Source organism: Rhamphochromis longiceps, linkage group LG15 (assembly GCF_057381845.1).
Source record: "Rhamphochromis longiceps isolate RC_006_pf linkage group LG15, R_longiceps_female_GT1.1, whole genome shotgun sequence".
NCBI classification, from domain to species: domain Eukaryota; kingdom Metazoa; phylum Chordata; class Actinopteri; order Cichliformes; family Cichlidae; genus Rhamphochromis; species Rhamphochromis longiceps.
The window spans coordinates 21,750,313-21,775,514 of NC_140571.1; the positions used below are offsets into that span (position 1 = coordinate 21,750,313).

The 25,202-nt window shown below is 38.7% G+C and overlaps 2 protein-coding genes and 1 pseudogene across 4 annotated transcripts; all 3 read right to left on the reverse strand.

The window, feature by feature from the left end:
- Positions 1 to 2,930: 2,930 nt before the first annotated feature.
- LOC146652606 (uncharacterized) lies at positions 2,931 to 7,819 on the reverse strand. Its single transcript, XM_085382013.1, has 10 exons — positions 7,724 to 7,819; positions 7,186 to 7,527; positions 6,755 to 7,039; positions 6,574 to 6,648; positions 6,376 to 6,450; positions 5,746 to 5,832; positions 5,643 to 5,671; positions 5,435 to 5,491; positions 4,104 to 4,163; positions 2,931 to 3,653 (listed from the first exon to the last, which is right to left on the reverse strand). The coding sequence occupies exons 1-10, from the start codon at positions 7,782 to 7,784 to the stop codon at positions 3,531 to 3,533; spliced, it is 1,194 nt and encodes a 397-aa protein (XP_085238139.1). The 5' UTR covers positions 7,785 to 7,819; the 3' UTR covers positions 2,931 to 3,530.
- A 1,410-nt stretch (positions 7,820 to 9,229) lies between these two features.
- Positions 9,230 to 13,571, reverse strand: LOC146652607 (uncharacterized). 2 transcript variants are annotated; one of them, XM_085381910.1, is made up of 8 exons: positions 13,470 to 13,571; positions 12,936 to 13,274; positions 12,505 to 12,789; positions 12,324 to 12,398; positions 12,126 to 12,200; positions 11,380 to 11,472; positions 11,275 to 11,303; positions 9,230 to 9,575 (listed from the first exon to the last, which is right to left on the reverse strand). In XM_085381910.1, the coding sequence occupies exons 1-8, from the start codon at positions 13,528 to 13,530 to the stop codon at positions 9,495 to 9,497; spliced, it is 1,038 nt and encodes a 345-aa protein (XP_085238036.1). In that variant the 5' UTR covers positions 13,531 to 13,571; the 3' UTR covers positions 9,230 to 9,494. The 2 variants fall into 2 exon arrangements, with proteins under 2 accessions (XP_085238036.1, XP_085238035.1); XM_085381909.1 differs by lacking the exon at positions 9,230 to 9,575 and having other exon boundaries at positions 10,796 to 11,303; positions 12,517 to 12,789.
- Positions 13,572 to 21,979: 8,408 nt separating this feature from the next.
- On the reverse strand, positions 21,980 to 24,890 carry LOC146652608 (uncharacterized; annotated as a pseudogene). The gene is made up of 3 exons (XR_014907598.1): positions 24,788 to 24,890; positions 24,288 to 24,593; positions 21,980 to 24,149 (listed from the first exon to the last, which is right to left on the reverse strand). The product of XR_014907598.1 is annotated as an uncharacterized LOC146652608 (transcript).
- Positions 24,891 to 25,202: the final 312 nt, after the last annotated feature.

Below are 25,202 nucleotides of genomic sequence, written 5' to 3' on the forward strand. Positions count from 1 at the left end.
TTTAGTTTATTGTTAGCCTTGCATTTTGCCTTTTGTTTCCGTCTGCATTTGGGTCCACCCTTCACTCTACACACAATCAGCCCTGCTGATTGTGACAGTGTGCTGCTTCTTTGTCCTACAAACTGTCAGAGAAACAAAAATGTATCTTTTCTGAAATCTATACATTTCTCATTTCCTGCCCCCGAGGGGTGCAAGTAGGTTTAAATACTAGATTTAATACTGAGTTAAAGTTTATAACATGCTGCTGTAACACAGAACTTTTTTTTTTTCTCCAGTCACACAAATGTTTACTTGTTTTCTTTCCTGCTGTATTTCAAGGTTCCTTTATTTTTACATGTCTTAAAACCATTAACATAATTAAAATATAGAACCAGAATCTGTCTTGTTTGAAATGGTTAAGAGATGATCAGTGTTTGTGCATCGATGAGCCAAATCGAGGAGCAGAGGAGCAAAGGGAAGAAATAGGAAGTGGGTGCTACTATCGATGTCTTTTTTACATATATATAATTTGCAGCTGCTGCATCTGATTAATGATGTTTAAAGGGACCAATGAGGATGTCAAAGAAGATAAATCCTGAATGCATTTTTACGTTTAGACCAATTTACTGGACCAGCTTCATCAGATGTTTGTTTGGGTTGGCACAGTCCTCTGAAAACCAGCAATGGTGGTTTACGCCTCGAGGTTTTTCAAAAGAAAATTTCTAACAAAATACAGAGAAAAAAATATTTTTACTACACCAAACAATCCGATTGATATTTTGTTTTAAAATGAGCAAAAGCAAAACTAAGTGTCTAATATATTTCTAGGTTACCGGAAAACCTTCATCATTCCAGCTCTACATGAGTATAATGGTACGATACGACTTACTGCACATGTTTGTATCATGATTTCAGTCTGTTTCAGAGTCGTGACATCCTTGGTTATATGAAATGGTTGTTTCCCTTTCTTCAAATGTGTTGCATTAACTGCAAGTGGAAACGCACAAATATCCTCAGAGCACAGTCTTTGATGATTTTGGGGTAATCTCTGTAACTATCAGTAATTTCTTACACTGTTGACAAACTTTTTTTAAAATCAAAATCCAAACGGATGTTTGTAAAGTGTTGAACGACTTCTGTGTCATGTGGAGAAATAAATAATGAAAAAGGATGTTTCTCTTTGTGGTTGATTTCATTTAATACCCACAAATTATTTCAGAATTTTTAGTAACATAATTTAATGTCTTGTTTGGATCTTGTCGTTGTAGTTACGGATGATTGGTTGTGAGCTCATCCTGACTCAGTACTGGCAAAGGTCATGTCTAAATTGGCCACTTGATTAAGAACAAGTTTCTCACTATGTAAATTATTTTAATACTTCAAAGCTCATTTAACAGCTCAAGGATCCACAAAGGTTTATATCTTCAGTATTGTAGTTAGACTAATGGAAATTGAAAAAAATGGCCATTGGTTTGTCAATGAGTTTTGCAACTAAACTGATTTCGCTTCAGGATGCATCTAAAATGCATTCAGGCTGGCTGTGTGGTGTCGTGGAAAAGCGATACGTGCAAAAACCTTTTTTTGTCTGTCTTTGAGGGTGGGGGAAGAGGCTTAATGTTTTTTGTAAGTATGACTAATGTATACACACACACAAGAACAACAACATAGAAGAAGAAGAGGGGTATAGTTTACTACACGTCATAAAAACACAATTATCTTCCAACTGCATCTTTCTGTTCTGACTTTAGAGTCCTTGTTTGTTTACTGAACCGTACTTTGGAGTCATACTGTTGTGATACTGGGGAGGAAAGGGTAAGGTGTGAGAGACTAAACCCTCACACACAAAACTTCAAAAATCATGTGTCATTGTAGATAAACTGATCTACAATGTGTTAGTAAAGAGTGACTTGCACTGCAAATTTGTTAAACCATTGCTTAACGGGCCATTAAGCAATGGTTTAACAAATCTCCTTTAACATTCACAGTGACTAAACCAGCTGTCTTACCAGCTGTTATATTCTTTAAACTTAAAATAAACCCCTGAAATTAGAGTTTGGTGTTTTAAGTCACCTATTAAAAAACACGAGTGAACACTTCTTTCTCTCAGCAGCATTACTGAAGTGACACTTTGATGATGCTTCATATCACAGTCTTTATGATGGAAAAAAACATGCAGATGTCTGCACTGCCACTGTCATGAAAATGTCCAGAGCCAGGGTTCAAGCTTCCTCTTCAGTTATCATTGATCATTAATATGGAGGCCATAGAGCGTGCGCAGTGGGGACCGCGTGGCCCGGAAGTGCCACTTTTTCAGATGAGCGAACGCGCGTGCATCAGTGTGCATGTGTGCGTCCTCGTACGTGCAAAAGGTGCCCTTTCTGGCCGTCACTGGTGGAGGTGTGGGGGGCATGCCTCCCACCCCCAAAGGTGCCCCTTATATTCTTCTATTGTTAAAATATGTTATGAATACATAGAATAAAGACATTTTCCATCACAGTTTTATTGCTCATCAAGTCAAGCTGTAAAACCAAGAGGGTATTTAGAAGTTCTTTGAGAAAATTCTTATACGTATCAGAGCTTTTCTATTGGGATAACAGAGACTTACAGAACGTCAGGTGGTTTTCATGCTAGTTGTAATAGTGAGAAGAGATTAGTAGTATAACTTTGTAATAAAAAATAATATTAATAAAGAAATGGTTTACAAATATGAATGTTTATTTATGTGCAGAAATAAAATGGAAAACAGCAGACTTAAAAATTGCTCATATTAAAATGTAACGAAAACAAAATTGAGAACTGAATGTGGAAGGAACTAAACAAAACTTAAAGAAGAAACCCGAATCACAAGATCCAACAAATGATCAGGGAAAGATAAAGGAGGACAGGACTTTATATACATCGAGGACTAGTTGAGGTTTAGGATAAACACAGATGAAGAAAATATGGGCAGATTGAGAAATAACAAAATAAAAAGTAGGACTAATGCGAGACATGAAAGAAAAGTAAACTTCAAAGTAAAACAGGAAATAAAAAACTGAAGCTAAATTAAAGTGAACAGCAAGTGTAAGCAGGGTTTAAATGACATTTAACCTCCACATGTCTTCTGCTGAACTAACCAGGAACAACTTTTTGTTGTTAAGTTGCAAATATGTTAATAATGTACAAATGTTAGCAGAAATGTTTTTGTAAAATATAAATGTATAACTATATCTTTAATATCTATACCAGGCTTATGTGGGTACATTTAGATATTCACACTTCAATCAATCAATCAGAACTTTATTTGTCACATGCAAGTTGCCCTCCAGTGATCACATTCTGGAAACACACTGGTCTGATTTCATAAAGAAAATAAAGTTTCTATTTACATTTATTTATATAGTTTTAATGGAGGATATAAAGACGTGCTTCTGGATTTGAAACCAAATGTTTGTTATAATAATGGTATCTATCTAATAGTTTATGATAATTAGCACGTCGCTATCAATCTGTTGCATGCAAACACAAAATTAGTCTTTAACTTAAATGCGAGTCCTTTTTGTCAACTTGAACTATGTGACTGGGAAACTGAGAGTAGAGTAGAGGCTGCTGGGATCAGCAGTGGCTGCAGCAGAAGAGGAATGAGCCTTCACAGTGCTGTAGGTCACTGCATCACCTTCATCATCACCACGAACCTGGAAAAGTGACATAACACTGTGACCCTGAAGTGGATAAGCGGTTCGATGGAAGTAGTGGAAGGGCGCTTAGAGATCACATGCTTCTGTGTTCAGTACATTATTTTTACTTTCAAAGAAATTGTGGATCAAATATGATGGATTCTTTGTTTGCCCATGCTCAGCCTCTCCACCAACGTCTATGAAGTTCTGTTTTGCAGTTAACAAGTCGCCCATCAAATGTTTTGTAGTTACTCACATGATTGCTGCAGGAGGACTCAGTTAACTATGCTCACATCAGCATAAACAATCCATAAAAACTCTGCATGGTGTAATAGCTGATGTATAGCCCTTGACCTTCAGAGAGGGTTGTGCTCTCTGTGAGCACTCGTTACTGATGTTACTGAGTAAATAAATACATAAATATAAATATAGTAGATAAATAAATAATACACAAAGACAAAACCTTACCTGAACTTTATTCGTGGTCTTGGTGTAGCTGATGGTAGCGTAGGAAACTTCAGGATCTGCCTACACAGTGAAGACGAGAAGATACATGGACAACAATGATGAGATGATTATAATTATTCTACGTAGCATTAATCTGTCATCTGTTATTATTGTTATTATTATCATCATTATTATTATTGTTGTAGCTTATAATAGAAGGTGATCACATGTGGGGTATGAAATGCTTTTTGTTTCAGTCCTTGTGACAGTGGAGCTGAATCAGTCTGTTAGAGAAGATGGCCAGATGTGGATGCCCAGATACTTGTACCTCCTCCACCACATCAGCATACTGCATATGTTTATCTTCAGCTTATCTTTATCAGGGTCACAGAGGAGCTGGAGCCTATCCCAGCTATCAGAGGGCGAGAGGAGGGGTACAACCCAGAGAGGTCGCCAGTCTTTCGCAGGGGAAACAGAGACAGACAGACAATAATATCCTCCCAGGATAAACACTGGTTATGTAGCCATCATCTTCCTTCTGAAGTCATTCACCATCTGTCTGGCCTTCTTCACATCCAGAAGCAGATCATCCCTCCCAGACCACTCCTCAAAATCATTCACTAGTGCTCTGAGCTGTTACAATTAGTAATACTTCAAACCACTGTATAATTGTCAGAGTGTAGGTGTAGGTGAGTTGGGTGGCATATAATCCAGATCCTGAGGTTTACAAAGTGGGCGAGGAAACTCGATAGTTGTTAAGCTCTGATGGTGTTAAATAGGAACTGGACAGGAAGATTTCCATAACATTGGAATCTTGTCCTGCTTCAGATTCATGTTGTAAATGTGACTGAGGATCACAGACAGCTGGATAGCACAGGTCCTCAGCGGAATTGCTTTATGTAGTTCAGAAGTCACAGCCAAGCAGTGGGTGTTTCCAACTACACCCGTAGGTCCTCAGTTCCTCCATTTCTGCAGATCTGAAGGCTTACGTCTTTGTATCAAGCAGTTTTTTCAGGTCACACTGATCCAGAGCCCGTTCTTCTGAATGCAGCATACAGTCCTGGTTAGTAAGATCTATTCTGTGATGCTGCCAGTCAAAAGTCCTCTCAGTGTTCACGAAATACACTGCAGTCTGTGAGGCCAGCATACACAGCACAGCGCCATGGTAACAGATATCATCTGCTATGTGTCCCACTTTTCACACATCCTTTATTATTTTATCATCCACTATATGCATAGTATAGTAATACTAGCATCAGAGTCTCACTGTGTGTTTCATGCATTTACATTTAGAGAACACATAAAAGAAGAAGTGGTTGTAGCTCTGCTCTGGGTGTCGTGTGTGATCTCACCGAGTCCTGACTGGTTTGAGGAGCAGACCGAGTCTCTGCTGGGTTTAAACTCAGTCCCTGAAAAACAGACATAATCTGGTTACATCAGGTGGTAAACTGTGTCTGTGAAGGCAGTTTAGTTCTTGTTAACACCCCTCAGAGATGATCGGATTTGTTGTTCATTTAATGTCAGTTGAAGAAACATTTAATTATTTATAATAAAACTCACAGCATCTTCATCCATCTGTGTTTTGTTTCCTGTAAAGACACAAACAGTCAACTCTAACATTCACTTGAAAATTTATAGAAGTTTTATTTGTAAATGTTCTCACCTCTAGTTCTCTTCCATCTGATGAAAAACAAAACAACTATCAAGAGTGAGACGAAGCCCACAGCTGGAATGATGAACCACTGGATCGCTGACAAAAGGAGAAAAACAAAAAGCCTCTAAAGCATTTTCTAGTTAAAAATATGGAAAATGTGGCTAAAGTGGCTGCTGTGTTTAAAAAGACAGCTGGTATAATGTCAGAGACATTCACTTTATTCACATTATGTGAACCAAAGTCAGTGTATTTGTATCCACACAAAAAAGAAAATCCCATGAACAGAAAGGTTTGAGTTCAGACCTGTGATTTTACTGACAGCGATTAAATAAATAAATATATCTCCACCCACAGCCATGATATCCAGAAACAGATATTTATGTTTAATATTTATTTTTAATACAAAAATGAAAACATGTTCAGACCAAAAGTTTCCATCTTATGTTTCCTGTAGGATACATGTCTGACTGTCACTCAGCTAAATGTACATAAATGTAATTAAACATCTGATATAAAAATATAAAATCCAAAATAGAAACATAAAAAGTAAAATATAATTTACAAGTAAAATATATTCTACTTTTTAACTTTTTAAAAAATATTTTTAACTTTTCATTTGCAGTCACATGGTTGAGTTACCATGTTGTGAATCTGCAGATGATTTGTTGTTTGGTGTCGTGTTTTCACTTTCCACAGTTTTTGCTGTTGTATCATCTGAAATTAGAAGTTAAAAAAAGAGAGAAAGTATTTTTCATGTGCAGTAAATCACATTAAAAGGCCACTTTGAACTGAAAAATAAATAAATATTTCTGGTCAACTTTGTTTTAGTAACATCACCTGATTTTAGAAGCGTCTTAATTGTTGTGGTTGTTTCAGTTTTTCTGGCTGGTTTCTTTGTTGTTTTTGTGTCACCTGAATAAATGAAACAACACAACAAAACTTTTCCATGTTTTTCATCTGTTGTAACTTCAAGCTTCAGCTGATTTTAGTCGTATTAAATAGTTGATCATGATCTCACCTGTTTCCTCACCTGAGGTCTGACGGCTGAAGGTAAACAGCTGCACTTCTCCTGTTTCAGTATCAGTCACTTCACACTTCAGTGTTTTATGATGTGATGAGTACAAAAAATTATTCTTCAGAACAGACACAGTGGCAGCGCAGTCAGTCTGTGAAGTCACTATTTCTTTGTTCTCTTTGTCCACATCTCGACCTGTAAGCAGCCACTTCACTGTGTGATGACACTGTTCATATGTCAGCACAGAGCAGCTTAACTTCAGCGTATCAGTGTCCTTATGTTCAGTCACTGGTGAACATAATGTAACAATGTGAGACACAAAAACGTGTATTAGGACACTTTAACTGATTATTGTTTAATTATTATAAATATAATTAATGTGTTTTTGTTCCAAGAAGAATTTGAGCTAAAACTATTTTGATGTAAATACTCACAGGTAATAACAGAGAGACGAGCCAACGACTGATGAACCTGAGTGTGTTTAGATGGTGTTTCCTCGACTTTGTATTGTCGACAGTAATAAAAACCAACATCCTCGACTGTGAGCTTCTTTATAAGCAGAGAACAGTTCACTGTAACTCTCAGTCTGTCTGATTTAGTTTTAGCTTGTTCACCAATCTGTCCAAGTGTGATCAGCTCTACTGTTGTTGGTTTGTTTCTTGAAGTAAAGATCCACGTAGTCCCATCACAGTTATTCTGCTCATCTATCACATTCAGACAAGACAGAGTGACGTCATCTCCAACTTTCATAAACATGGATGTTTCATTTACAGATACTGTTGAGAAGATTAAAGAGAAATAGGAAAAATAAATTAGAATACAGCACTTTTACAGTCAGAGTGAAGATCATTTCAGACACAGGTTTATAAACAGAGCACGATCAGCTGTCTTATTTACTGTAAAGGTTATTGACTGTAATGATATTGATAATATTTAGTTTTGTTGCTATTAAAATGTTTCCTGTATTCTTACCTGCGATCTGAATCATGAGCATCAGACATGAAAACATTTGAATCCATCTGAATTCATCCATCGTGCTTCTCTGTCTCACTTCTTTCTTGTTCTCGATCTCGACTGTCACACCCTCTGAACTGATGACTCTGTAAGACTGTTTGTACTTCCTGTTATTTGTCAGACGTCACATCCTCACTGCAACTTTAGTAATTATCAGTTCTTTCCCTTTTTTGTTGATGTTCATGTTTCATAGAGAGGTTCATCAGCTATTTACATCTCTGATATTCATGAATGCATTTTTAAAAAAGAAAAACTATTGTAAAGAGAAATGATGAGAAGACTCAGCAGATGCACATTGTGTCTATTTGTGACAATGACGTGTTTGACACCATGAAAATAAAAAGATGACTGACGACGATGAATGTGTGAAGATTGTTAGTAAAGATAAATGTTTCCATCCTTTGTTTTAACAGAGCTTGTTAGAAAACAGACAGCACATAAGAACAAACAGTCGAAGCATCAAACTCCCACATGCAGGCTGATGTCTAAGAGATGAAGATATCCAACTGCAGCTATAGAAAATACAGCAGATATTTTAGTGGACTGAGACCCTCCTCTTCCTCATTGTTAACATGAAGTAATTTCTTTCTGAGAGCTGAAGAGGAAGTGTTTGTGTAAGAGTGAAGGAACTGCAGCAGCAGCAGAGCTCCGAACGTTTGACTGTGTAAAAATAACCAGATAAACATCAGAAGCACAAATGATTAAAACACTGATGAAGCCTCTGTTTTGGACCCATTTTCTCATTTTTCAGTTTGTCCATCTTTGACTCGTCTTGTTTGACCGAAATGCATCTTTGCGTTAAAGGATGCACCTGTTCAACCACTAAATGGATCTCTCTCTTCTCTCTCCTCTCTTCCACAAAGGAGTTTGGGGAATTACAATATCCTCTCATCATGGTGTACTCAGGGTATTTGATATTTTATGAGTCACAGTCAGGAGGATGCAGGAGAGAAAATGAGGAGGCACAAATGAGAGTAATGAGAAATTCCCTGGGAGAAGGTGGTTCAGGTGTGATTAACAGGTGACTGTACACAAAGTGACAGACTGAGGACCTCTGGTGGACAGAAAAGGGTACTACATGAAAAAAGAGCTCAGCCCTAAACTGTGAAAATTAATTATTTATTTTGCATAAATACAGTTTCACCTGCAGCAAACACTGAAACTGGATAGAAATTTGTTTTAATATTGAGATCAAATTATCATAAACAAAACAGAATATTTATACAGATTCTAAAGATCATTAAAGACACGTTATAAAGCGCACACTGGAGAAAGTACAACCCAATGTGAACATTAAAAACATCTTTATTCAGACTAAAACATGAATACCATGACACACACACACACACACACACACACACACACACACACACACACACACACAAAATTGGTTTAAATGACTGCATTCAGCGAGATATGGTCTTAACAAGTAATAACCCAGCATTAGTGCAGCCACCTGGCTTCAGCTGCTTTTCATTATGTTAGATCCCAGGATGAACCTGGTCATGAATTTGTCATGCTGCAGTGTCCAGTCAGAGGCGAGCAGACGCCAGAGTATCCGACAGCCATCATTCAGTCACAGAAAGGCTGACAGCGCTGACACTTCTGACAGCTCTGAATACATTAACATAGACATAACATAGCAGTCAAAATGGACTCATCATATTTAAGATATTTAACGTGTAAAACCAGATGAGATGATACTGATAACATAACAGCAAGTTATTGATCAGTGCAGTCTGATAGAAACAGCTGAGTCTCCCACATTTTCATAGTTGACTGGAACATCTTCATCTCTATCATAATGTACCTGTCAAATAAATTATTATTAGTCCTTTATTTATCCAGGTAAAAATCTCATTGACATTAACATCTAATTTCCAAGAGAGACCTGGCATCATGGCAGCAAAAGTCAAAAGTACCTGCATCACATAATTACATAACAATTAAAAAAACAATATTCCTACAAACATGTGAGAAATATACAACAACAGATCATTAAGAGCGACATTAAAAACAATCACACTGACTAAAAGAGTTATTCTCTCCTTTCTTTAAGATGGACTTACAACGTAACCGTTTCTAAAAGTTTTAGTTCGTTCTGCAGATTGTTCCAGGAAACAGGGGCAGCAACTTTAAAAGGCTTTTTTCCTACTTCTGTTCTGATTTTTGGGAAAATCAATTGTATGATATTGTGGGAACGATAGTGGCTGCTATTATAATGTACCTGTCAAATAAATAGAAACAAGATAAAATTGTCACAGCCAGGCGGATCAGCTGCACGCTGATCAGCACGCTCTATCTGTTTCTCCCTCTCTTCCTCTGTCTCTCCTCTTCTCTCTCGCCGGGGCGGAACTCACTGTGGGTTCACGCCCTCGGGAGATGAGACACCTGGGTCTCATTAAGCTTTCAGAAAAAAAATGGAATGACTTTTAAAAGGGGTACAATGTGTTTAATAAGTTTAAAAGAGCATTTGCATTATATATGATTTATTCTTACAAGTATCCTGTTTATTATGAAGCGCTCACGATTGTAAAAGCCACTGAATGTGGTTGTGATCAGAGCTGGACTGTGAGAATTTGTAATGGAAAGTACGAGAAGTTTGTAGAAGTGTGTATGTATGAACTGGAGTATCTGCTCGAAATCCACCGAGCAGCTGCTCACTTTAGTCTTAGTTCCAGATCCCTCGCCATCGTGGAGATGCTCGCTGACCTCTCTGCATTCCTTCATACATAACTGGTATGATCTGGTCCAATTTCAAATACTGTTCCAGATCATTTTCTAATAACTTCATTTCATTGTCTCAGACACAGATGATAACTGGAGACAGACAAAGCTATAAATAAAGCTACAGTAAAATCAGCTGGTGGCCTATTGAAACCATGTCCTCCACCCTCTGGAAACATGGGACCACAGAGCTCATAGAAGCAGCATAAAAATGACGTCTACACTGAGTCTGAGTTTGACAATGAAACAACGCCCACAACCAAATTTGGACTATAAACAGCCCGTACACGGAGACCCTACAGATGTCAACACTTGACGTTTAGTAGACATCAGAAAAAAGACGTCGCCTGACGTTCCAAAACAACCCTTCAGTGGACTGACGTGTACAAGACGTCACTCTGACGTCACCTTGCGCAGTGGGGTGCGTCGCGTTTTGTTAATTCGTGATTTGTTGTTCAAATTCTTTTGCTTTGCATCCCGCTGGTTTTCTTTCAGTGTGTCAGCTGCTGGGACAAGCTTAACAACTTTATCACAAATATTTAATAATAATTTCAGTGATTTAAAGGCAGATGACAGCATCAATGATCCACTTTCCCAAGACAAACCCTCACATGTGGGGTTCAAACCAACAACCTTTCACTTATAAACTTCTGACTCTCAGTCCTCTGCTGAACCACATTTAGCTCAACAAATTCAAAATAATCTGTGAAATGTTGTTTACAGCATCAGAAACAAACATTTAGAAGTTTTTGTTATGTTGGATTACTGAGTTTTGTACTCACTGTGTTTTCATCCATCTGTGTTTTCTTCCCTAAAATGAGAAGAAAGTCAATTTAATATTAAAATAAAAATTCAAAATCATTCAAACTTCTCATGATTAAATTTACCTTTAGTTTTTGTCCACATGTTGACTGTCACAGCTGTTATTAAAAGTGCTGCCAATCCCACAGAGACAATTATGAACCTCAAAGATACAAAATCTGAAAAAAGTGAATCAAAACTTCTAATTATTCACATGACTTCTTTGCAGTTTTCTGTTTAAATTATTTAAATTATTTATTATGTAATATTTAAATGTAAAGTACACAGTAAAGTTAAACACCTGAAAGTTTGAGGGACTCAAATTCAAAAGCATTTTCTAGTTTAAAATATGGAAAAAGGCTAAAGATGGCTGCCATGTTTACACAGTCAGCTGGTGAAAAGTTATATGAAGAGGAAAATACAGACGCACATAATCAGAGACATTTGCTTTCATTCACATTATGTGAACCAAAGTCAGTTATTCCTGTCTAAATATCTGATGAACAGAAACGTTTGAGTTCAGATGTGTGATTTTTCTCACAGACAGTGATTAAATAAATAAATATATCTCCACCCACAGCCATGATACTCAGAGACAAATATTTATGTTTAATATTTATGTTTAATACAAAAATGAAAACATGTTCAGACCAAAAGTTTCCATCTTATGTTTCCTGTAGGATACATGTCTGACTGTCACTCAGCTAAATGTACATAAATGTAATTAAACATCTGATATAAAAATATAAAATCCAAAATAGAAACATAAAAAGTAAAATATATGTTACAGTATATTTTTAACTTTTCATTTGCAGTCACATGGTTGAGTTACCATGTTGTGAATCTGCAGATGATTTGTTGTTTGGTGTCGTGTTTTCACTTTCCACAGTTTTTGCTGTTGTATCATCTGAAATTAGAAGTTAAAAAAAGAGAGAAAGTATTTTTCATGTGCAGTAAATCACATTAAAAGGCCACTTTGAACTGAAAAATAAATAAATATTTTTGGTCAACTTTGTTTTAGTAACATCACCTGATTTTAGAAGCGTCTTAATTGTTGTGGTTGTTTCAGTTTTTCTGGCTGGTTTCTTTGTTGTTTTTGTGTCACCTGAATAAATGAAACAACACAACAAAACTTTTCCATGTTTTTCATCTGTTGTAACTTCAAGCTTCAGCTGATTTTAGTCGTATTAAATAGTTGATCATGATCTCACCTGTTTCCTCACCTGAGGTCTGACGGCTGAAGGTAAACAGCTGCACTTCTCCTGTTTCAGTATCAGTCACTTCACACTTCAGTGTTTTATGATGTGATGAGTACAAAAAATTATTCTTCAGAAAAGACACAGTGGCAGCGCAGTCAGTCTGTGAAGTCACTAATTGTTTGTTCTCTTTGTCCACATCTTGACCTGTAAGCAGCCACTTCACTGTGTGATGACACTGTTCATATGTCAGCACAGAGCAGCTTAACTTCAGCGTATCAGTGTCCTTATGTTCAGTCACTGGTGAACATAATGTAACAATGTGAGACACAAAAACGTGTATTAGGACACTTTAACTGATTATTGTTTAATTATTATAAATATAATTAATGTGTTTTTGTTCCAAGAAGAATTTGAGCTAAAACTATTTTGATGTAAATACTCACAGGTAATAACAGAGAGACGAGCCAAAGACTGATGAACCAGAGTGTGTTTAGATGGTGTTTCCTCGACTTCGTATTGTTGACAGTAATAAAAACCAACATCCTCGACTGTGAGCTTCTTCATAAGCAGAGAACAGTTCACTGTAACTCTCAGTCTGTCTGATTTAGTTTTAGCTTGTTCACCAATCTGTCCAAGTGTGATCAGCTCTACTGTTGGTTTGTTTCTTGAAGTAAAGGTCCACGTAGTCCCATCACAGTTATTCTGCTCATCTATCACATTCAGACAAGGCAGAGTGACGTCATCTCCAACTTTCATAAACATGGAGGCTTCATTTACAGATACTGTTGAGAAGATTAAAGAGAAATAGGAAAAATAAATTAGAATACAGCACTTTTACAGTCAGAGTGAAGATCATTTCAGACACAGGTTTATAAACAGAGCACGATCAGCTGTCTTATTTACTGTAAAGGTTGTTGACTGTAATAATATGAACAATATTTATTTGACTGCTATTAAAATGTTTCCTGTATTCTTACCTGCGATCTGAATCATCAGCATCAGACATGAAAACATTTGAATCCATCTGAATTCATCCATCGTGCTTCTCTGTCTCACTTCTTTCTTGTTCTCGATCTTGACTGTCACACCCTCTGAACTGATGACTCTGTAAGACTGTTTGTACTTCCTGTTATTTGTCAGACGTCACATCCTCACTGCAACTTTAGTAATTATCAGTTCTTTCCATTTTTTGTTGATGTTTATGTTTCATAGAGAGGTTCATCAGCTATTTACGTCTCTGATATTCATGAATGCATTTTTAAAAAAGAAAAACTATTGTAAAGAGAAATGATAAGAAGACTCAGCAGGTGGGCATTGTGTCTATTTGTGACAATGACGTGTTTGACACCATGAAAATAAAAAGATGACTGACGACGATGAATGTGTGAAGATTGTTAGTAAAGATAAATGTTTCCATCCTTTGTTTTAACAGAGCTTGTTAGAAAACAGACAGCACATAAGAACAAACAGTCGAAGCATCAAACTCCCACATGCAGGCTGATGTCTAAGAGATGAAGATATCCAACTGCAGCTATAGAAAATACAGCAGATATTTTAGTGGACTGAGACCCTCCTCTTCCTCATTGTTAACATGAAGTAATTTCTTTCTGAGAGCTGTAGAGGAAGTGTTTGTGTAAGAGTGAAGGAACTGCAGCAGCAGCAGAGCTCTGGATGCTTGACTGTGTAAAAATGACCAGATAAACATCAGAAACACGAAACCTCTGAGCCTCTCTCTCCACCCAACTACGTGTTCTCTCAGTTTATTTCTTATGTTTAATGTTTACAAATCACTTATTGTCACATGTATGTTAGAGATCAGAATAGAGGGCCTGGATGCACAGAAACAGACTGTATGTGGTTTCTTTGTGGATGTAAAAAGAGAAACTGCGTTTAAGCAGGAAGAAAAGGCTCCAACACGTTGTGAAGAAATGTGAAACAAAAAACCAGCTTGAAAAGTTCAGAGAAAATGAGTGAATCTCGAGATCAGATGATCGAGGAGAGCTGACTGAAAAACTGCCCAATTTTTATTTTCTGCATCTTTGACTCGTCTCCTTCCATCTAAATTCCTCCAACTAAGGATGGAAATGTTAGTTGGGGGGGCACACAAGTAGAGAGAAGTGGAGGCAACAATTGTTTAATGAAATGAAACATGCTTTTGCTTTGGAGCCTCACTTTGAAGTGATGTCAATTAAATATGAAGTTTGACTGAAATGAATTTTTACCCTGAAAGTAAAAACTGAGTCACAGGAGGAACAAAACAAGAAGGAACAAAGTATGGAAATGAGAAAAGTCTTGGAAGAAGGTGATGTAGGTGTGATTAACAGAACTGAGACAATTATTATTTTTTTCTCTGCAGTACAATTTCACCTGCAACAAAGAATAAAACTGAATAAAAAATGTTTTTTGAAGCATATCTGCCCTTTGGCTTCACCTGCACAAGTGCCGAGGTAGGTCTCCCCTGCAGAATTGCTCTCCAAATCACGGACAAACAGTATCCTGCACGCTTGATTTTTAGTTCTAACTACTCCTGACATTTTGGAGATGTTAGCTCTTTATACAGTAAAGTTAACACGGGATACAAATAATATCAGGCTGATCCTGCCACAATTTGTTCCCCCTGTCTAAATCACGAACAAACAGTAGCCTACAGATGTTTATGTTTTTGAACCCATTTGGCACAGAGAGGCATTTTTTTGAAAAAGGTATTGATAGCAATGTTGAATATTATTACACAGGAAAAAAAACAACTGCATGTAAAATAATTACACCGTGACGCCTCTGCCTTTCTAAATGGAGGGACAGTAACTGCTTGTTTATATGTAAGCATGTAAAACCTGAAGATAGAGACAAAATACTGTTAATCTGACTATCTGCCATTCTGCAATTCATCTCATGTAAACAATAACGTGGCGCACAGCGTGACGTGAAAAAAGGCACATACCTTTAACGTTGTGTGATGAACTCTGTATGCTCGTCCACACGTAAACGCAAAAAAGGAGTTTTAAAAAATCTCAGTTTTCGGTGATTCGAAACGCCGTTTACGTGTGGACGAAGCAGCTGCGTTTTCAAAAATACCCGTGTAGGTGCGGACGTAGCGTAAAAGAGTTAGAAGTTTATTTTCTTACTACCTGCAGATTACTTGTATTTGCTTAATTGTTTACTAAATGTTTGAGGTGTGAAATAAACCGCAATGGAGCAAAATATGGGCGTGTGTGGTTGGAGGATGTGTTAGTGCGTGCGTGTGCGCACACGGGGGGGGGGAACATTTTTCTTGTAAAACAAAGGGGGACCTAGTGAAAAAGGTTTGGGTACCGCTGGCTTGAACAATGGAAAAAACACAAATTTTGTCCAAAAACCTCTCATGTTTAGCTGTTTCCCACTTTTTCTTTGGTCATTTTAGCCTTTTTGGTCAGGGTGAAGGGAGCATCTGCCATCAAACAAGACAGCCGCATGTAACTACGACGGTGTTTGCTAGTTCACCTTACATGTATTAATTTAATAACGTGGTTAGCCTACTCAATGTAAATTACACACGAACAACATTAAGCTACTCACGCAGAGAAGAACGGCTGCTGCTGCCATCATCACCCGTCATCATTCCTGCTACACTGGCAGGGCTAGGGGCCAGGACTCTCTTTTGCTGTGAAGTACAGCCAGAGTTTTGACCGCTTCGCCTTGGGCATTTTTAATCTGTAGCTCTGCTCTAAAAGAACGTACGTACCTGGACCCGCCTACTACGCTTGCAAAGGTAAAATGATTGGCTGGAATCCAAAGTGTGTGACATTTCAGGAAAAAAAAAGCACCGAAATGTGCGCTGCTTTTCGGTCTGGTTACTACTGTTTATGTCAGAACGATATCGGTACCCATCCCTAGTTACCAGTGTTGGTCAAGTTACTTGAAAAAAGTAATCAGTAACTAATTACTGATTATTTCCCCCAAAAGTAATCCCATTACATTACTGATTACTTATTTTCAAAAGTAATTAATTACTTAGTTACTTTTTAAAAACACGATTTACAACCTGAATAGGTGATAAAGCGAAAGATCTTTCAGCCCAATTCTACTTTTTCTGCATAATCCATCATACAGAATGTAATCAAATGGAAACGTCTCTTTTTAAAACTTGTTTTATTAGTTTTAATCTTTTAACTTTATGCATCAATCAAAAAATTTAATTATATGCAACATTCACTGACTGGAAAAAATTTGTTTAATATTTAAACCTGTTTTCTGCACATTCAAGCACATAAAAATAAAATATTTTTTGTGTTTACACTCAGTCTTTCAAATAGATGCAAGTAAAACACAGCAGAAAATAAATAAAATCAAAGACTAGCGGTCCTGTTGCTCTATTTTCACCTGTAAAGCAGGAGTATAGGCGGAGGCTTACCCTGGTGCAGGTGTGCCGCAGCGGTCAGTTGAAGAATCCGCGAGTTTCTCTGTGAATTTCCCATTAGCGCACTCTGTGCTTGCTTGGAAGTTTAGGGGTTTTTTTGCAAAAAAATAAGTTTTCTTCCCACAAACACGAATGTTTTCGTCACTTTTTATGGAATCAAACTCAAAGTAAGGTCAGTACTTCCACGCTTTGAATGCTGCACGCTCATACTCTCTCCCGCACTCGATATATTATCCATTGTTGATCTGCACACAGCTGTTGTCACGAACGTCGCACTCGCTTACGTCACTATCATGAGACATTCTCGCAAAAAAATCACGGTTGAAAAAAGTAATCGGATTACAGTAACGCATTACTACCCATCTCTGCTGGTTACTACCGTTAATGTAGTTTATGTTGCTACCGTTTATGGATATCGGTACTGTTGTGATATTTTGATACCATGGTAGCATTTACAGGATATTGTTTTATAGTGATATTATACAGGAAAACTGTTACTCAATAAGGCCCATTTACTAGTTGTTTTTCTCTTTCTCTGTGACCCAAGAATTAATGTGTAAGAATCACAGGATGGTACCTCAAGGTCGAAAACACCACAGAGATCACTTCCTTACTCCCATCCTCCCCTCCTTATCCTTTAGAAAAGAGCTTGTTAAAGGCCAGGTGGTTTGTTTCAGAATTCACTAATGAAAGAACTCTGTATTCTATGTCTAGGAGTGTATTTTGCTGGGATGATCATAAATTGTAACTGAAGAGATAAACTACACAAAGGATACTTCTTTGCTCAGGAGGCAGGAAGACGTTTCCTTATTTGGTCTGTACCGGTTTGAACTGAGAATCTGCTGACACACGAACCTTTTTTTCCTCTATATAAACTGTTGTCTGATGAATAAACCTTTGAGTTGATTGTGGGAGAGCAACCTGAACAGTTTCTGTCACTTTGTTCTCCTAACTGCTCCCGACGTCGTAACTAACCCAGCTGAACGGCATACCTGAGTGTTACTTTGAATAATTAGGAGTATTATAAGGAAAGGACAAAACTCTGCTTATCGCTCACGCCACGGAGGAAACCCGGGACGGAAACCCCCTCTGGCCATCACCAGTAGGTGGTAGGTGAAGTGTCTTGACCAAGGACACAACGACCGAGAGTGTCCAAGCCGGGGCTCGAACCAGCAACCTTCTGATTACAGTGCGAACTGCCAACTCTTGAGTAGAATAAAACAGTAATAAAAAAATAATAATAAACAAATGGGTTGCAAGATATAGATATTTATTTGTGCAGAAAGAAAACAGAAAACATATGGTACAAATGTTTGAGGAAAAGTTTTTTCTATGAAATATCGTAAAATATAATTGCATAGCTACATCAATAATATTTACAAAGGGCTTTTCTAGTTGCATTTAGATATTCACATTTTGATTACATTAAGGAAACACACTGGTCTGATTTCATTAAGAAAATGTTTCTATTTTCATTTATTTACATAGTTTATTGCTAATTTTAATGGAGGATATAAAGACATGATTCTGGATTTGAAACCCAATATTTGTTATAATAATGGTATCTATCTAATTAGCACGTTGCTAATTAACGTAAATGTTGTTGCATGCAAACACAAAATCAGTCTTTAACTTAAATGCGAGTCCTTTTTGTCAACAACTTGAACTATGTGGGAAACTGACAGTAGAGTAGAGGTTCCTGGGATCAGCAGTGGCTGCAGCAGAAGAGGAATGAGCCTTCACAGTGCTGTAGGTCACTACATCACCTTCATCATCACCCCGAACCTGGAAAACAAAAGTGACATAACACTGTGACCCTGAAGTGGATAAGCACTTTGATTGAAGTACTGGAAGAGCACTTAGAAATTACATCCTTCTCTTTTCAGTGCCTTATTTTTCAGTTTTAAAGACAGTGATGTGGATCACCTCCAAAATAAGATGTATTCTTTCTTTGCCCATGCTAAAGTCGTCCATCAAGTCTTTTGTACTCACATGTTTGCTGCAGCTCAGTTAACTTTAACATGTAAGTTTAAATTGGAATCACAGTTTGGACAGATTGCACATTAATATGTTTTTGAGATGGTTCGTTTTCATTGTTATCCAGCGCCTTGACAGATATACTGTTGTCTTTTATTCAAATGGTTCTCTGCTCGAAGCGAGTATGTCATCGGTTCTGATTGTCTGTCTGTTTGTTAGCAGCATAGAGTCCTCGATGGTAGATACCAATGACAGCACAAGCTGATTTAATTTGGATGTAGATCGGGTCAGGGTCACACCAAATGTGCAATACATGACTTCACAATGACACACAAAGATTCATACACTACACTAGACTTTCATACTAACAATGCTGACAAATGATTATGAAAACAATGCAGATGTCATCAGGCAGATGTTAGCATGGTGTATAGCTGACATATAGCACTTGCCCTCATGGGGGGGAGTTACTGCTATTACTGCTGTTACCAAACAAACAAATAAATAAATAATACACAAAGACAAAAACCTTACCCGAACTGTATTGTTGGTCTTGGAGTAGCTGATTATAGTGTAGGAAACTTCAGGATCCACCTACACAGTGAAGACAAGAAGATACAGACACATGACCAATGATGATGAGAAATATTTAACCCATTTGTCTATCTATAATACTACTACTATTACTACTACTACTAATAATAATTATTATCATTATTATTATTATTATTATCACATGGAGGAGAGCGAGGAGGCTCTTAAGGACTGTTTTGAGTCGACTGTGTGGGAGGTGATCTGTGACGACCATGGAGAGGACATCGACAGCCTTACTACATGCATTACTGACTATATTAATTTCTGTGTGGATAACACCGTACCTACCAGGACTGTACGGTGTTTCTCCAACAACAAACCTTGGATTACCTCAGAAATTAAAGCTGTCCTCAAGCAGAAGAGGAGGGCCTTCAAATCCAAAGACAAAGAGGAGTTGAAAAGGGTGCAGAGAGAGTTGAGGGGACTGATAAGGAATGGGAAGGACAGCTACAGGCAGAAGATGGAGAACCAGCTTCAGCAAAACAACGTTGGTGAAGTCTGGAGAGGCCTCAGAACCATCTCAGGCCACAAACAGCAGAACTCTCTGCCTGGGAGGGATGTGAGATGGGCAAATGAACTGAATCATTTCTTCAACAGATTTGATTCAACCATGAGACAGTCTACAACATCGGCTGCAGACTCACCCACCCCCACTGCTGCTGTTCCACCTCTGACACCTCAGACACTTCACACCTCCTCTATTCACCCTGCTCACTCCCCCCCACCCCCAACAACAGCATCCAATACACACTCAACACAAGGCTCCAGCCTGTCTCTCTCAACCACCCAGGTTAGGAGGGAACTGAGGAGGATTAATGGCAAGAAGGCAGCGGGCCCAGATGGCATCAGCTCGAGGGTCGTCAGGTCCTGCGCGGACCAACTGTGTGGGGTGATGGAGCACCTCTTCAACCTGAGCCTGAGGTTGGGAAGAGTCCCACAGCTCTGGAAAACCTCCTGTGTTGTACCAGTGCCAAAGACTTCACGCCCCAAGGACCTCAACAGCTACAGGCCGGTGGCTCTGACATCCCACCTGATGAAGACCCTGGAGCGGTTGGTCCTGGCTCAGCTTCGGCGCCTAACAAGCTCATCACTGGACCCACTTCAGTTTGCCTACCAGCCTGGCATTGGAGCGGATGATGCCGTCATTCACCTCCTACATCGTTCCCTCGCTCACCTGGAGACCGCTGGAAGCACTGTGAGAATCATGTTCTTTGATTTCTCCAGTGCCTTCAACACTATTCTTCCCTCGGTTCTGAAGGACAAGCTGGAGAACTCTGGAGTGGACCATCACCTCACTACCTGGATCCTGGACTACCTCACCGACCGACCACAGTATGTGAGGACTCAGGGCTGTGTGTCGGACAGGGTCGTCTGCAGTACGGGGGCCCCACAGGGAACGGTTCTGGCTCCGTTCCTCTTCACCATCTACACTGCAGACTTCTCCCACAATTCCACCCAGTGCTTCCTGCAGAAGTTCTCTGATGACTCTGCAATAGTCGGCCTCATCACTGATGGGGACGACAAGGAGTACAGAGGACTGACTCAAGACTTTGTGGACTGGTGCCAGCTGAACTACCTCCAGATCAACGCCAGTAAAACCAAGGAGCTGGTGGTAGACTTCCGCAGGCACAAGCATTCTCCACTGCAACCACTGAACATCCAGGGTATGGACATTGAGGCTGTGGACAGCTACAGGTACCTTGGTGTTCATCTGAACAACAGACTGGACTGGACTCATAACTCAGACGCCCTCTACAGGAAAGGGCAGAGCAGGTTGTACCTGCTGCGGAGACTCAGGTCGTTTGGGGTGGAGGGCCCACTCCTGAAGACCTTCTATGACTCTGTGGTGGCTTCTGCTATCTTTTATGGTGTGGTCTGCTGGGGCGGCAGCATCTCTGCTGGGGACAGGAAGAGACTGAACAGGGTGATCCGAAGGGCCAGCTCTGTTCTAGGATGCCCTCTGGACCCAGTGGAGGTGGTGAGTGACAGGAGAATGGTGGCTAAGCTGTCATCCCTGTTGGACAACGTCTCCCACCCCATGCAGCAGACTGTGACAGCACTGAGCAGCTCCTTCAGTGGGAGACTGCGGCACCCACGGTGTGGGACGGAGAGATTTCGCAGGTCTTTCCTCCCCACTGCTGTCAGACTCCACAACAAAGACTTTAACTGAACAAACACACACATCCACACATGTGCAATAACACTAAGTGCAATAATCTTTTCTGGCATCGTTGTATTTTTACTCAGTTGTATATAGCATTCGTATTCTATTTTTATCTTATTGTATATTTTTATTCTATTTTATTCTACTGTATATAGTATATTATTTTATTCTATTCTGTACAGCTGTGTACTGTATTTATTCTTATTGTATTCTAATTTTTGCGTCATAACTTTTGCACTGTCCACTTCCTGCTGTGACAAAACAAATTTCCCACGTGTGGGACTAATAAAGGTTATCTTATCTTATCTTATCTTATCTTATCTTATCTTATCTTATCTTATCTTATCTTATCTTATCTTATCTTATGCAGGGTATGAAATGCTTTTTGTTTCAGTCCTTGTGACAGTGGAGCTGAATCAGCCTGTTAGAGAAGATGGCCAGATGTGGATGCCCAGATACTTGTACCTCCTCCACCACATCAACATACTGCATATGTTTATTATCTTCAGCTTATCTTTATCAGGGTCACAGAGGGGCTGGAGCCTATCCCAGCTATCATAGGGCGAGAGGAGGGGTACAACCCAGAGAGGTCGCCAGGGGAGTCGGAGGGGAAACAGAGACAGACAATAATACCCTCCCAGGATAAACACTGGTTATGTAGCAATCATCTTCCTTCTGAAGTATTTTGCCATCTGTCTGGTCTTGTTCACATTCAGAAACAGATCATTCCTCCCAGATCACTCCTCAAAATCATTCACTAGTGCTCTGAGCTGTTACAATTAGTAATACTTCTGAGTGAGTTGGGTGGCATATAATCCAAATCCTGAGGTTTACAAAGTGAGAGAGGAAACTCGATAGTTGTTAAGCTCTGATGGTGTTAAATTGTTTGGTGCAGGAACTGGACGAGATGATTTCCATAACATTGGAATCTTGTCCTTCATGTTGTAAATGTGACTCAGGATCACAGACAGCTGGATAGCACAGGTCCTCAGTGGAACTGCTTTTATGTAGTTTCTCCAGAAGTTTCCTAATCTGTTCTGAAGTCACAGCCAAGCAGTGGGTGTTTCCAACTACACCCGTAGGTCCTCAGTTCCTCCATTTCTGCAGATCTGAAGGCTTACGTCTTTGTATCAAGCAGTTTTTTCAGGTCACACTGATCCAGAGCCCGTTCTTCTGAATGCAGCATACAGTCCTGGTTAGTAAGATCTATTCTGTGATGCTGCCAGTCAAAAGTCCTCTCAGTGTTCACGAAATACACTGCAGTCTGTGAGGCCAGCATACACAGCACAGCGCCATGGTAACAGATATCATCTGCTATGTGTCCCACTTTTCACACATCCTTTATTATTTTATCATCCACTATATGCATAGTATAGTAATACTAGCATCAGAGTCTCACTGTGTGTTTCATGCATTTACATTTAGAGAACACATAAAAGAAGAAGTGGTTGTAGCTCTGCTCTGGGTGTCGTGTGTGATCTCACCGAGTCCTGACTGGTTTGAGGAGCAGACCGAGTCTCTGCTGGGTTTAAACTCAGTCCCTGAAAAACAGACATAATCTGGTTACATCAGCTGGTAAACTGTGTCTGTGAAGGCAGTTTAGTTCTTGTTAACACCCCTCAGAGATGATCGGATTTGTTGTTCATTTAATGTCAGTTGAAGAAACATTTAATTATTTATAATAAAACTCACAGCATCTTCATCCATCTGTGTTTTGTTTCCTGTAAAGACACAAACAGTCAACTCTAACATTCACTTGAAAATTTATAGAAGTTTTATTTGTAAATGTTCTCACCTCTAGTTCTCTTCCATCTGATGAAAAGCACAACTATTACCAAGAGGGAGACTAAACCAGCAGCTGGAATGATGAACCACTGGATCGCTGACAAAAGGGGGGAAAAGAAACTTCAAAGCACATGAGCAAAAAGACTTTATTTCAGTAAATTTATGTGAACCAAAGTCAGTGCACTGCAGTTCCAATTTAAGACAGTTTTTTTCACAAACTGTAAAAGATAACATGATTTTAAAAGCCCTATTTACGTTTCAAATAGACACAAAGTTTTACTTGACTGTAGTCAGCTTAATCTTCATATCTTCAATGAAAAAGTAAAAGCACAAAAGTTTTTCATGTTTCTCATCTGATGTAAACATGAGAAACAATATTCTACTTTCACACTTGAAATATATTAAGTAAATGTTTGATGTGATTTTACTCACATTAACAGCTGATCCTGATCTCAGCTGTTTCCTCACCTGATGGCTGAGGGTCGAAAGTGAACAGCTGCACTCTTCTTGTGTTAGTGTCAGTCACTTCAAATTTGATTATATTATACCTTGATGGGTAAATATAGTGAGACTCAAGAAAAGACACAGTGGCAGCGCAGTGAGTCTGTGAAGTCACTATTTCTTTGTTCTCTTTGTCCACATCTCGACCTGTAAGCAGCCACTTCACTGTGTGATGACACTGTTCATATGTCAGCACAGAGCAGCTTAACGTCACCGTATCAGTGTCCTTATGTTCAGTCACTGGTGAACATAATGTAACAAAGTGAGACAAACAGAGCGGAAATTAGTCAAGTTATCTTAATCAGTTTCAGTATGATTATTGAACATTTTATGTCCTGAAAAGATTTGAACTGAAAATGTTTTGATGTAAATACTCACAGGTAATAACAGAGAGATCAACCAAAGACTGATGAACCAGAGTATGTGTAGATTGTATTTTGTCTAATTTGTATTGTCGACAATAATAACAACCAACATCCCCGACTGTGAGCTTCTTTATGAGCAGAGAACAGTTCACTGTAACTCTGTCTGTCTGATTTAGTTTTAGCTTGTTCACCAATCTGTCCAAGTGTGATCAGCTCTACGTAGTCCCATCACAGTTATTCTGCTCATCTATCACATTCAGACAAGGCAGAGTGACGTCATCTCCAACTTTCATAAACATGGAGGCTTCAGTTACAGATACTGTTGAGAAGATTGAAGAGAAATATGATAGACATTAGAATACAGCACTTTTTACAGTCAGAGTGAAGATATTTTAGACACAAGTTCATAAACAGAGCATGCTCATCTCTCTTATTTACTGTAAAGGTTGTTGACTGTAATAATATGAACAATATTTAGTTTGACTGCTATTTAAGTGTTTCCTGTATTCTTACCTGCGATCTGAATCATGAGCATCAGACATGAAAACATTTGAATCCATCTGAATTCATCCATCGTGCTTCTCTGTCTCACTTCTTTCTTGTTCTTGATCTCGACTGTCACACCCTCTGAACTGATGACTCTGTAAGACTGTTTGTACTTCCTGTCATCAGTGAGATGTCACTTCCTCATCACAGCTTTAGGGATCCAGTTGTTATTTTTGCTGATGATAATGTTTCATAGGTTGAGTATGTCAGCTTTTCATGTGTCTGAAATTCATGATTTTTATAAACACAATTTATTGTAATGAGAAATCACATTCAGCAGGTGCACTTTGTGTCTATTCCCACAGAGCATTTGTGACAGACTGACAGTGATTTAAATACTGATTGTTAGGATGAATTGAAGATGATTAACTGATAAACAGAA

Bases quoted from the DNA above. Each gene is read 5' to 3' on its own strand.
- LOC146652606 (XM_085382013.1), bottom strand. From the start codon at position 7,784: ATGGATGAATTCAGATGGATTCAAATGTTTTCATGTCTGATGCTCATG. The intron at 5,672-5,745 runs GTGAGAACATTT...GTGTCTTTACAG, and splicing joins CAGATGGAAGAGAACTAGAG to GAAACAAAACACAGATGGAT. The intron at 3,654-4,103 runs GTAAGGTTTTGT...TCACTTTTCCAG, and splicing joins AGACCACGAATAAAGTTCAG to GTTCGTGGTGATGATGAAGG.
- LOC146652607 (XM_085381910.1), bottom strand. From the start codon at position 13,530: ATGGATGAATTCAGATGGATTCAAATGTTTTCATGTCTGATGCTGATG. The intron at 13,275-13,469 runs GTAAGAATACAG...TCTTCTCAACAG, and splicing joins GCTGATGATTCAGATCGCAG to TATCTGTAAATGAAGCCTCC. The intron at 11,473-12,125 runs GTAACTCAACCA...CACTTTTTTCAG, and splicing joins ATCTGCAGATTCACAACATG to ATTTTGTATCTTTGAGGTTC.